Source organism: Lepidothrix coronata, unplaced genomic scaffold (assembly GCF_001604755.1).
Source record: "Lepidothrix coronata isolate B3197 unplaced genomic scaffold, Lepidothrix_coronata-1.0 Scaffold137, whole genome shotgun sequence".
NCBI classification, from domain to species: domain Eukaryota; kingdom Metazoa; phylum Chordata; class Aves; order Passeriformes; family Pipridae; genus Lepidothrix; species Lepidothrix coronata.
Genome location: NW_016690317.1, coordinates 2219863 through 2233896, shown reverse-complemented (window position 1 = coordinate 2233896; position 14034 = coordinate 2219863). Strand labels below are relative to the sequence as shown.

General features: G+C 51.4%; 1 protein-coding gene across 1 annotated transcript in view; it reads right to left on the bottom strand.

Moving 5' to 3' along the window:
* Positions 1-14034, bottom strand: part of PEBP4 (phosphatidylethanolamine binding protein 4) — a 74503-nt gene that overhangs the window by 36029 nt on the left and 24440 nt on the right. The window contains exon 4 of the mRNA XM_017827312.1: positions 2367-2465. Coding sequence (XP_017682801.1) covers positions 2367-2465 — 99 coding nt within the window. The remainder of the gene's footprint in view (positions 1-2366; positions 2466-14034) is intronic.

The following is a 14034-nucleotide window of genomic DNA, read 5'->3' as shown; positions in this document are numbered from 1 at the left end:
CTGCTAGGGTGATACCCAAGTGATGCTGGGCAATGCTGGGGTGACTCTGGGAACTGCTAGGGTGATACCCAAGTGATGCTGGGTGACGCTGGGGTGACACCCAGGTGATGCTGGGCACTGTTGAGGTGATACCAAGGTGATGCTGGGCGATGCTGGGGTGATGCCCAGGTGATGCTGGGCAATGCTGAGGTGACTCTGGGCACTGCTAGGGTAATACCCAGGTGCTGCTGGGTGCTGCTGGGGTGATGCCAGGGCACTGCCGGGCGCGGGGGCTCCGGCAGCCCCCAGCCCTGGCGCCGGCCGCCCCGTCCCTCCCGCAGGAAGGCACTTGAAAGCCCCTCTCTGCACCAAAGCAACAGAAGGTGTCATGTAAAGCCTACACGGTTATTTTAGAGCCAGTGTGCAAATAAGCCTGTCAGCTGAAGCTCCTCGGAGCCAAGACTCCCATATACCCCCCAACGATCTGCATTTCAACGAGACACCATGTGTCTGAGCCCGCCGGCTCCGCCGCAGCCATTTGGGGCTGGGGGCTTGGGAAAACTCCCACTGCAGCCCCGGTGGGACACGCTGGGACCCCCCCTCTGCGCCCTCAGCAACGGGCACCGACCTCAGGGCTTGAGTGAAGCGGTTTTGTCCCAGTGCCCTGCCAGGACGGTGCTGGTTTGGGTGGTTTGTAGTGCAGGGGGGATTTATACGCATTGCTGTGTGTGTGTGTAGATGAGAGAGCCGTGTACACACACCCACGAGAGATAGATGGGATATATATATCCCATCATTATAGAGATCATATCAATATATGCATTTTATATATCATATCCCAGAGATTCACAGAATAGCTCACACTGGAAAGGACCATGAGGATCATCGAACCCAAATCCCTGCTCGTATATGTGTGTATATATATATATTTATATATATATTATATATATCTCATGATAAGAAAGCTCAAGGAATAGTTGGGGTTGGAATCGGCCCCATCCCTGCAGAGACAAATCACCTGGGCACGGGAAAACCCTTTCCCTTCCCAAAAAAATCTCCTTTTCCCGCCCTCCAGCGTGGCCTGACAAGGAATTTCTGACCTTACAAATCACAAACTGAATCGCCCAAATGCCAGGGGAAAAACAAATAAAGCACCTTCCGTTCGTGCTGAAGGTTTGAATCCTGCAAGTCCCTTCTCTGCTGAAATGATTTCATACTCAAAAAAACCCAAAAAAAGAAAACCACAATAATTAGCAAGAGCCTCGGAAGGATCTGGGTACAGAAGGAAAAACAAGAGCTTGGGCTCCTTTGCGTTCAGTAAATATTAAAATTAATGAGAGACTTTCAGGACCCTGTTGTTAGAAATGCAGAAGGGCTTCTGTGAAGGATTAAAACACAAAACAACAACAACAAAAAAATAAGCCCTGTACACAAATTCCTGCAATTATTCCCAACGCTTTCTATTTTTCAGCCAATTATGAAATTCATGGAAAGTATTAATATCCGATTTTAATTTGCTTAATATTCCCATTAACAATAAAAAGTCTAATTAAGGTATCTGTACAAAGAGCCCTCAGCAGTAATTTCAGAGAATAATAGAGGAGAACGACGAGATATTTCTTGTTAAATGCTCGCTGCAAATTAATTGATATCTTAATTAGGCTTTAGTACTAAGATTATTAGTTAGATTGATTCAGGGCTGAAACATCTCATTTTTTAAGGGATAAAAGCAAGCAGGAGAGGAACAAACTGATTTTCCAAAATATTTCTGAAGGGAGAGCAACGACACACGGGGACATTTCGGGAGCAGGGGTAAGGACTCGTCCCATGAGCACAGAGCTGGAAAGCACCAGAATTCAGCCCAAACCCATTTTCCTCCTCTTTGCTTCACCGGACTCAAAAGCTTTTTCTCCTCCCAAAAAAATAAAAACCAGAAAGGGAATACAGATCTTTCACCCAAACCACTTTTTTTAAACCACAAAAACCACCCGGCAGCAAGAGCTGTTTGAAACGACGGGTTGTCTCCACACAGAAAACTGGTGGTGGGGAGTTGGCAAAGTGCTTTTTTCTTTTTTTCCCAGCATTTCCTTAGAAGAAGAAGGAAAGAAAAAAAAAAAAAAAAACAACAAACCCCAACAGCAATATTTTTGGACCAGCCTGGCTCTATATAGCCTGAGGAAGCACTTCCCTACCTACACGCCCGGCACCATTTACATTTCTCTGGCAAACACTCGTCCCTCGGGATTTCGCTGAGATGCTGCTGCACCCAGAGGGATGTGCATCCTATGGGAATCCAGCTCTCTGAGGCAGGACCAGGATGCACCCTGATGCTCAGGAACGCCCCAAACTGCCTGGACCCCAATGCATGGACCCCACAGGGGACTCACCAGGATGTCGGTGACCACCCAGTGCCTCCAGTACCGGTGCCGGGGGTTGGCTCTGTTGGGAGCGTCGGGATCCACCATGACCAGCACGTACTTCTTGTTCTGCAAAGAGAGGAGAGCAGAGCACTGTGGGCACGGTGTGTGAGCAAGGAAGAGCCCCCCCCCCCAGGGGCTCTATCAGCCCCCAAATCCATGTTTTTCCACAATTCCCCAAGCGCACTTTGATGGTTGATCCACGTTAAACGAGCAGAGGTGAGCGAGGAACGTGCACCAGGGCAGGCCACAAACCTGCTTAGGATGATTTACTCCTTGTGGTCTAAATCTCTTTAAATACAGGAAAAAATGTGTTTTCTGCCTCCTCTAAATAAAAGGCACCAAGGGGAATTCCCTCTGCTTCCAGCCATCCTCCAACCATGTCCCACCGCGGCGCAGGGCAGAGCGGTCTGGCACAACCACAGTCCCTGGGAGGAGGTGATGGGATATTTTTGGGTGGCCAGCGACAGGATGGACACCCAAGGGTCCACGGGGGTGGCTGTGAGGAGCCAAACTCTACCTCACACACCCCAAAATAACTAAAAGATGCTCCAGGGATGCTGCAAGAAGGCAAAGTCGCTGCCTCACCACACAACCAATGGGTCCAGTACCACTCCTGGGTGATGGAAGTGGGCAGAGAGAGCTGGGATTTATAGATGATACTGGCTCAGCCCCCAGAAAACCCCCACAGCCCACCCCAGGTCCCCATGGCATGTGCTCAGCACCCAAAGGTGCCACCAGCACTGAGACAACGCGGATATTTTGGTCTGCTGAGGATGGAGCTGGGTTTGAAGTGACCTCTGGAGGGAGGCTGTGGATAGAAAACCTGCTGATCTCCGGGGATTTGGCAGGACCTCAGGCACCAGATTATCCTGCAAGCACCCAGATTAAGGGATCTATATCCTAATAAAACCTCCAGGTGCGTCTGTCAGCTCACCAGTGGCACCACTCGCCGCTCCAGGGCGGAGGTTTCATAAACAGCTGTGGGATTTAGCCATGCAATTCCCACTGAAATTAGCTGGAGCTCTGTGGCTACATCCCCTGGTCGCTTGTGAAACCAGGCTGGGATTTTCACAGCGAGGTTGCTGGGGCTGACATAATATTTTTTTGCTCTATTTCCCAACCCTTGGTTGGGGTAAATGGGGCAAGGGAGCCCCGGGGTACTGCCATAGCCAGAGACCCCCTGTGCCCCCTTCCCTGGGCATCCCACCGGAGCCACGCATCCCTCAGCCCCCCCCGCAGACTCCACCTCCACGAGAAGTACCAGTTTAACCAGAAAACATGGATTTCAACTCATTTAGCAACCAGCTTGCAACAGCTGCAGAGAAAATCCCAAACTCGCGCAACCCCCCTGCCCGGGAGCGCGGCCGTGCCGCTGCCCCGGTCCATTAATCCCAGCCTGGAGGAGGTTACACCAACCACACAGATATGGGACAAGGGGGTGTGATGGTGTCACCACGTGAGGCCGAAGGTCAGGACCTCAGGGCAGAGCCGCCACCTCCCTCCTCATGAACTCCCACAGCTGCAGCATCCCAGAAAAAAAAATCCCCCAGCGACGTATTCCTGGTGGCGCTGAATAACGGGAAGGAGGAGAAGGAAGGGGCGGGGAGGAGGGGGGAAAAGAAGAAGCCCGACAACCCAAAAACCCTACGCTGGAAGTGTGAAGGAATTTGAGCTCTAACTTTGGGGAGGGTGGGGAGCTGAGCTGAATCTCTCGGCTCCGCTCGGAGCCCAGCTGGTGGGAACAGAACGTGTAGTCATGGGACTGTCATCGTGTGCTGTCCAGGTTAACATGTAGCATTTCTATTACTATTAACAGACTTTCTGCTCCTCACTCCATCTGTTCTTCGAAATAATTGCAGTTGTACAGACCATGCCTTCGCTCCAGGCAGGCTCTGGGGAGAGGATAGTGCTTTTATGCAAAGAAAAAAAAATTAAAAAAAAAAAAGGGGGAAAAAAATGAAAAGGAAAAAAAAAAAGTGTTAAAAAATAACAGCAAACACGAGAATAGAGTGCAAGTGAAGCTAACAGCAGGCTGGGAATTCGGGACAGATTGTGGCCTAGAAAGGTGACGGCGCACGCGGCCGGGGGCCGGCGAGGCCAGACCCCCGTGGGGACGGTCCCCGGGGTCAGTGGCCCTGAGCTGGGCTGCCACCGGGGATTTTTCCCCTCTCCTTACCTGCTGGCCACCCTAAGAGCCACAATCCCTCACCTTCCACCTAAAGATAGCAAAGCCCTCCACGACCCGAGTTAATCCCGGCTGCTTAAGGTGTGTCACAGCCCGTGCCAGCTCCTGGGGCTGCACCAAAACCACCCCACAACCCCCTCCCCGACGTCCTCAAGCACTGCTGTGCACCCCAAACACGGGGTAGGTGTGTTTTTTCGCTGCTTGGCAGCAACGGCAGCCTGAGTGCTGGTGATTTTCGGGGGTTTTTTGATGCTGAAATCCCTCCTCGACACAGGCTAACAGCATTAGCTGCTGTCAGGGCTGCAGACGGGAGCCAGCCCGGAGTGACACGGGAGCTGCTCAGCTTTACAAGCATGAACCAGCCCCGGGGATTTTTGGAGAGCAGGAAAGTGGCTTTACATCAGAAAATTCCTCCAGTGCGGAAGAACAGGCGGCATTTTACTGTGCAGAGGGAAGGGAGGAAGGGGGAGAGGGAAGATAAAGCCACTTTGGGCTGCCACAGATGAAAATTCGGGGTAACAAAACACCCCCGAAGCCCTGTCAGCCTTTCCTGCTCAGCCCAGGGCACAGAGGAGCTGCTGGTGTGAGGGACCCAGTGGGGACATGGTGTGTCCCACCAGTGTCATGGAATCCTGGAATGGTTTGGGTTGGAGGGACCTTAAACCTCATCCCATTCCACCCCCTGCCACGGGCGGGGACACCTTCCACTAGCCCAGGTTGCTCCAACCTGGCCTTGGACACTTCCAGGGATCCAGGGGCAGCCACAGCTCCTCTGGGCAACCTGTGCCCGGGCCTCCCCACCCTCACAGGGAGGAATTTCTTCCTAATATCCCACCTAACCTTGCCCTCTGGCAGTGGGAAGCCATTCCCCCTTGTCCTGTCCCTCCATCTCTTGTCCCAAGTCCCTCTCCAGCTCTCCTGGAGGCCTTTTAGGCACTGGAAGGGGCTCTCAGGTCTCCTTGAAGCCTGCTCTTCTCCAGGCTGACGTGTGACACCGATGGGGTCACCCTTCCAAGGGTCACCCTTCCCCGCTCCCCCGGCCATTCCTCACCCTGGAACACACTAAAATTAGCATTTAACCACTGTAAGGAGCTGCTGCCTTCCCTAGGGCTTGGAGTCATGGCTTCACCCCCCAGCTTTGCCCTCCACATCCCTGGGAACGGGCATCCTGCCCTGCTCCACCACCTGACACAGAGCCGGGGCAGCAGAGCTGGTGGCAGGTGACACCAGGGCTGCATCCCGGGTTTTCCCTGTTAATTGTTTCTAGAGGGAAGCGGCGGCAAAATCTCCAGTTACTCCTGCAGAGAGCATTAGCTTCTCCAATTAGGCACAGGTTTAGGAAACTTGCTCGGAGCAGGCAGGGACTTTTCCAAGAGGCAGGCGGGCAGGAGAGGGATTTGTGCGCCGGGGATACGCACACAGAGAGCTCAACAGATCCCGCGGAGCCGGGGTTGCACAGGAATTAAAGACTTATCCAAATGAAAGCAAATAGGGTGTTAAAGCGACACACATGTAGAGCGAGCGGTTTCCTTGGAAACCAGCGCACATGGAAGTGCCACACGTGCAGTGCTCCGGCATTTTCGGCAGCGCCGGGGTGGTCGTGGGGGCTCTGCCCTGCCGGGGGTGCCTCTGCTGGGCTGGGGATGCAGCTGGATGAGCCCAGAGGTGCCCACAGCATCCCGCTGGCAGCCGTTTCTCCAGGGTGTGGAGAAAAAAACGGCTCCAAGGGCACTTCCTCCTGGGTGGGAAGGGGAGATGGATGGTGCTCAGCTCTGCTGGCCCTGCTTGCCTTAGGAATCCTATCCCAAAACTAAAGGACAGAGCCCCAGCCAGGCGCCCAGCCCAGCACCTGCTTCCCAAGGCGGGTTTGGATGGTTTAGAAAAGTCCACCTGGATCCTCCCCAGCTCCTCCATCCCTCGGGGCTGTTCCCTGTGCACGCCCGCCTGGACCACGTGTTGTTCCCTCCTGGAAGCACCCAACCCCTCGCCACACAAGGGATGAGGTGAGAATTCCAGCTGTCCATTGCCACCCACACACCTTTTCCAGCTCCTAAGGAATGTCCCCAGGTAGGGAGCTGCTGTGGAAGCAAATCATGGCACCGACGGGTTACGACGGTATCTGAGCCAAAGGGCCTTCCACCTCCCTGGCATTTCAACATCCCATATTATCCTGCTGGAAAGGATTTTGGGGTGACAGATGGCACGAGACGATCCAGACCAGACCCTTTGGTGTGGAGATGGGATGGGGAGGTGCATCCCAAGCAGGCAGCGCCCACACCGGAGCCAGGGAAGAACCGGGTTTATGCAACCACAAACCAGAGAAACCAAATATACCCAAAATAACTTCCCAGAGCAGGGCACGAGCTCCTGGATAGGCAGGGAAGGTGGGAAAGGTACTCAGAGCCTTGGGAAACATTACTGCAGCTCTCCTAAGGGACATCTCAAGGGTCCAACCCATGTCCCACCAGCGCAGGAGCCGGAGCGATGCCGCTGCTCCCGCGAGGTGGAAGCACTGCAAGCACCAGCTGAGAGTCAATCTGGGCTTCTTTCTTGGCTTGTCCCCAGTACTAAAAAGTTTCTATAACAGGCACCGAGTTCGCAATTCTGCTGCTGCTGCTGCTGCTTCGCCAAAGAGAAATTCCAGCTCCCTCCTCGGTGGCAAGAAAATTGTTTGCGACCGAGTTGTTGTGGCTCCGGGAAGGAGCTGCCGAGCGTGGCAGGATTTCACCGTCTTATTTTAAACCTGCCCCTCACCACTTCCACGGGCAGAAATAGGTCAGCAAAACGAACCCTGCTCCGCAGGACTTGCCCAAGGGAACTTCATTGACTTTCCAACACGCTGCAACTCTCCCCACATCCCTTCGCTCTCCCTCGGGACTCGCTCGCCGGCCAAATATTTATGCAGCCGAATGTTCTAATGAGAATTGATTCATCCAGGGGTGCTAAGGAGCATGTTAAAGGTCTGTTCCCAGATTAAGGCCTTAGGATGCTCTAAGGGGTGGATTATTTGCAATGAAAGAACAGTTTGTTTTCCCCTCGTGGCAGATTAAACCAGCTCTGTGCAATAAAACTGCAATGGGTGTGCTACACACTCAACACAACCGGGCAGAAAGTGGGATAAATCTTCCAGAGGGATGCTGGAAATACAGGTGGATTGTGCCTCTGGATCATTTTTGGGGAGAGAGGAGAGCAACAGGCTGTGCTTCCTCACTCAGAGACCCCGCTGTGGCTCACGCCCTGAGTTTCCCCAGTTTAAAGCCCACCTCGATCATCGTCAAAGGGGGACAGGGCAGCACATTTCAACCCCATCTTCCTGCCAGAGGAGAAACCCAGGAGGGAATTAACACCCCGAGAACCCCCTGCCCCAGCTGCCGAGCTGCTGCTCCGTTCCCATCCTATTTTTTTTCTTCCAGGAGCATTTATTTCCCGGCCTTTGGGCAGCACCCGCTAATGAGCAGCACGCAAGGCGTCCCCAGGCTGGGGACAGGGACACCGAGGCCGCTCCGCAGGCAGGGGAGCCGGGATGAGCTCGGGAAGCGGAGAGGAGGAGGAGGAGGAGGAGGAGGAGGAGGAGGAGGAGGCGAGCGGCCGCGGTGGCAGAGCACAGCCTTCCAGCCCAATTACCGTCACACGAGGGGACACATGGATTGGTGACATTTGACATTTCCTACACAAATATTTTGATGCAAAATGGCACCTCCGTCACAAATTATTTTCCAAAACTTGGCTTGGGTTTCGGGTGTTTTTTTTTTTTTTTAATTTTTTTTTCTGGGGGAAAAATAAAAAAAAAATAAAATAAAATAAAAAAAAAGAAATGAAAGGACAGCACAGGGTGGCATTTGCTACCCAGCAAAGGGAAGGGTCATTGTTCCACTTCCATCCCAGCCACTGAGTGGGCAAAGCAAACGGCACCAGGGGGGAAAAGTGCACCCCAAAATTCCAGGCTTTGCTCTGATGCACCCGCAGGGCCCTTGGGGACCCTCAAAAAGCTTTTTCCCTTCTCCCTTCCCATCTACACAGTAAATGGATGGGAGCATCGGGGGCTTGGACTCCTCCTGGCAAGATAGGGGTTACCAGCCCTGGGAACTGCTGAACTCTGTGCTACCAGACACCTCGGGAAAGCTGAAATGACTTTAAATGCCTAAACATTTTAAAACAAACCCTGGAACAATTCAGCTCCCAACTCCTCGCCTGCTTCCCCTCCCTCCTCGCTCTCTCTCTCCCATTTTTACGGTTTCCAGAGCTGTTTTACGCCTCATTACCTGCACACTGTGAGTGATGTCTGTCGGTCCTAGAGCTGTAAATACCTTAAATCATGCTTCATTAAGAATATCTCTGGTGCTATTAAAGAGCTATAATAGACAACGAGTTAACAGATGATTAAATATGAACTCCATTTGTGTCACTCACCGCGGGCAGGAAGAGGCTTTAAGTTTTTTAAACTCGCTCTCATTATCTGGGGAAGTGGGGCTGCAGAGCTGGCGGGGATGGAGGGGGATGGAGGGGGATGGAGGGATGCTCCCCTTGGGAATGGAGGGATGGGGATGGAGGGGTGCTCTGGTGGAGACATGGAAGGATGGGGATGGAAGGATACTCACACAGGACGGAAGGATGCTCACATGGAAGTGGAGAGATGGGATGGAGGGATGCTCGCTTGGAAACGGAGGGATGGGATGGAGGGAAGCTCACTTGGAAATGGAGGGATGGGATGGAGGGATGCTCTTGTGGAGGTGGAGGGATGCTTGTATGGGGTGGAGGGATATTCCCATAGGGTGAAAAGATGCTCATGTGGAGATGGAGGGATGGAATGGAGGGATTCTCACTTGGAAATGGAAGGATGGGATGGAGAGGTGCTCATGTGGAGATGGAGGGATGGGATGGAGGGATGCTCACTTGGATATGGAGGAATGGGATGGAGGGATGCTCATGTGGAGATGGAAGGATGGGATGGAGGGATTCTCACTTGGAAATGGAGGGATGGGATGGAGGGATACTCTCATGGGGATGGAGGGATGCTCGATGGAGATAGAGGGGTTGGGATGGAGAGGTAGAGATGGAAGGATGCTCATATGGGGATGGAGGGGTGGAGATGGAGGGATGATCATGTGGGGATGGAGGGATGCTCCCACGGAGATAGAGGGATGCTCCCACTGGATGGAAGGATGCTTGGGTGAGGGATGCTCCCATGGAGACAGAGGGATGCTCACCTGGGGATGGGGCACAGGGATGCTCCTGCCTCAGGAACACCCAGGAGGGACCAGCTCCTCCACTTTGGGACTCTGAGCTGACAATCCTGGCAGCCCTTTGCTCAGGTTTTCCCACCTGGAGTCCAGTAGCCAGAGATTCCAAAATAAATCAAAATAAAGGAGGAGGAGGACAATGAGGATGGAATGGGATTGGGAAAGGGATGGGCACCTGGGAGAAGACCAGATGGGATGGGGGGATGCATGGATACCTGGGAGGAAGGGCTGGAGCTTGGCAGCATGAATGGAGATGCAAAAGGGACTGAGCATTGCTGTCTCTCCAATACAAGAATAGCTCAGCACAAATGCATTGCCAAAGCGCAAATTAAATAATAATTAATATCATTAAAATCCCATGAGCACGGAAAAATACTGGGGAAAATTAAATAATGAGTGTTTTCTTCTCGTCTGGATTAGATCTTGCTCTGTGACAATAAAGAGCAGTTCCACGGGCAGCTCCAGCACAAGGGGATTATCCCACTGTCACAATCCCGGCTCCCTGCCGGGCTCAGGGCTGTGGATGGTGCCAAACACCTGGCACATGTGTCCCACTGCCAAACTGGCCACGGGGAAATGGAGCTGGGGAAGGGGCTGGAGCAGCAGGAGCAGCTGAGGGAGCTGGGGGGGCTCAGCCTGGAGAAAAGGAGGCTCAGGGGGGACCTTCTGGCTCTGCAACCCCCTGACAGGAGGGGGGAGCTGCCAGGGAACAAGGGACAGGAGGAGAGGGAACGGCCTCAAGCTGTGCCAGGGGAGGCTCAGGTTGGATATTGGGGAAATTCCTTCCTGGAAAGGGTTGGTTAAACGCTGGAACTGCCCAGGGAGGTTTGGAGTGCCCAGCCCTGGAGGTGCCCAGGGAAGGCCTGGCTGTGGCACTCAGTGCTCTGGGCTGGGGGACCAGGTGGGGATGGGGCACAGGGTGGACTCGATGGGCTGGGAGGGCTTTTCCAGCCTGGATGATTCTGGGATTCTGAGGCAGGAGGACTTGGGAACAAGGACAGACCCTGGCTGCAGGAAATTCAGGTGACCTGATCATACCCTTCTTTAGCAACATGTCCCCTGTCACAGCAGATGTCCCTGTGGCCTTTGTAAGGAATCTCAGGACACTCCACAGCACACGACAAGGAGAGGTGCCTTCCCAGCTCCTCGCCATCCCCTGGGATCAGCCTTAAAAAGCATCCAGACCTTGATAGGGTCCTACAGGAGCTGCCTGGCTCTGCCCCATTCCCTGTGCTCTCTTCATTTGGGCTGATGCTCACCCCTGTGCAGAGAGGGTACAACGGGCATAACCCCCCCATGGTCCCAAATCCCACTGCTGCCTCCATTTCCCCCGCTCCAAAGGGAAAACCATAGCCTGATTCCCTACAGGAGCAACAGAGCAGGATAAACTCACGTTCCTACAAGCTCCCAGCTCTCTCACTGATCATTCCTGAACACGCCTCGACCCCTCACTGCCACCCCGACCCCTCTCCATCCCCGCAGGGACCCCCAGGGCCGTGCAGGAGGACGGAGGTCCCGGGGTGGGGTTGTGGCAGCGCAGGGGGGGGACAGTAACACGCCGGGGGGGTGACACAGCGCCCGCTGCTCCCGAGGGGGGGCTGTAATTGAATCTCGGCGGCGATTAAGTTCCCTGGAAATGCCATTTCCCTCTCGGCCAAACTCCGAAGTGCCCCCAGAGCTCCTTATCAGCGGCTGCCGCTCCCCTCTGCGACCTCGCCTGCCCTGCGGCCGCGGGGTCAGCCCGCCGAGGCCCCCCGGGTCACCCCGGCAAATTAATCCCGGAGCCCCCGGGGAGCCTGAGCCGCAGAGGGAAGAAGAGCTCTCTGCTGCGCTCGGGGGGGAAATTAAAGCGTTTTTGGGAGCGGCGGGAGCTGCTCTGCCCGGCTCCATCCCCGGGGAGGAAGCGCCAGCCCACCCACCACATCCATTTACCTGCTGCCAACCCCCCCCTCCACCCCCCCAGCGCTGGGAATTTGCTGCTGCTTCCGAGTTGAGAGGATCCAAAAGCACAGGCAGGGCCTTCTCCCCACCCCTGTGCACCATATAGAATATATCAGGAATATATAGGGAATATACATATCATATATACCTTACATAAATATATTCTATATTCTATATAGAATATATAGTCTATATTCTATATTCTATATAGAATACATAGAATATGTAGAATATGTAGAATACATAGAATATTCTATATAGAATATATATTCTATATTCTATATAGAATACATAGAATATATTCTATATAGAATACATTCTGTATATAATATATATAATATACTATACATTATATAATATATATTTATATATTTATATACTTATACAATTATATAAGTATATAAATATTCTATTCTCTATATATTCTATATATAGAATATATCATATTCTATAATAGAATCTAAATATTCTATTTATTATATAAATACAATAAAAATATACATATTATATATATTACATATTTCCACGTAGAATGTGTATTTCTATATTTCTAGGTATATTTCTATATATTTCTATGTATATTTCTATATATTTCTATGTATATTTCTATATATTTCTATATATTTCTATATTTCCATATAGAATATATTCTATATATAGTCTACATATATCCCATTTATATTCTACATATATCCTCCATATATTCTACATATATCCCACATACATTTATTCTACATACATCTCATATATATTCTACATATATCCTCCATATATTCCACATATATCCTATATATATATATTCTACATGTATCCTCTATGTATCCTGTATTTCCATATAGAATATATATTTCTATGTTTCTATGTCTATTTCTGTATGCATCCCAAATATTTCCATATAGGATTTATTCCCAATAGATGGATAGATAAGTAGATAGGTGGATATTGGGAATTTAGATACACTCCAAATGTTACTTAGGCGTAAGACCCTGCAGTGAGATCTCATTAAAAAGCGCCTAAATTTAGGAATAATGGGGGAAACCTACACCCATCTACCCCCGGAAACTGCTTTGGGAAAACAACCAAGAACTAACCCACCCTGCACACAAACTGCTCTTGCCAGGAACAGGAGGGAAAAGATGCTCAGCTCAGAACTTCCCTCCCTAGTCAAATATTTAATAATAAACTAAGAAGAGAAGCCAACTGTCTCCCTTGGATGTGGGTTTCATTTGGAAGTTACTGGGAGTTTTATTCCCATCCAAAACATCTTTTTTTTTCCTCTTTTTTTTTTTTTTGGGGTAATTCCTGATGTATGTTTTGTCCTGATAAATCCATCCTGCTGCGCTGAATAAAGCGCGAGCGGGATCGAGGCGGCGATGACACCCGTGTCACATTCCATCCCCTCCAGCCACCCCTTTCCCAAGGCTCCCGATCCCCATCGCTTTGTTAATCGATCCCCGGCTCGAAAGCTTTCAAAATAATATTTGAAACACTCCGAGGGAGAAAAAAAAAAAAACACCAAAAAAACCACAACCCGTCCACGTTAATGCGTTAATTCCCACGATGCCTCGTTGCTTTGAAATCCCGGAAAAATGGGAAGCTTAAATGAGTCCTGTGAAAAGGAACAGGGGCATCATTAACGCAGCCGGATCCGTATCACAGACTGCAGGCAATTATTCCCCGGTGGAACACGGCAAGCTGTGAAGAGCTTTCATTACCGGGGGTTTCACAGGTCCTTCACCTCTGGCCAATCTCACGCTAAAACAAGCATTTTCTGCTCCACGGATTCCAGCTCCATTTAAATCCATAATTGCTCTGATTCGGGTACATATGGAGCATGGGGAATTCATGACTAAGAAATCTATTAGTCAATAAGTCCTTTACTTTTTAAGGGACCTTTAGTCATCTCCCCTCAATTTCTTCCCGGGTCGGGGGATGGAGGGAGACGCTGATTTCCACGGCGGGTGGGATCTGCCCCGGCTCCCCTTTGCTGCAATTACCTTCCAGGGTCACCAAGGGGGAATTCAATCAGGGAAGAAGCCCATGGGATGCTGCCTCTGCCTTGGAAATGTAATTCCCTGCCGCCGGCAAACAACCCTTCTCCAACTGACAGTGGGTATTGGATGGGTTTTCATTATTTCCCAGGCCAAGCAAGGAGGTGTTTGGTCCAGGGATGCTCAAGTGTGGATCAGGCATGATCCTTCCATCCTAATTTCCCTCTTTCTTGCATCCTGCATTTGGTACAGGAACGTTCAGGTACGGATCCCAATTT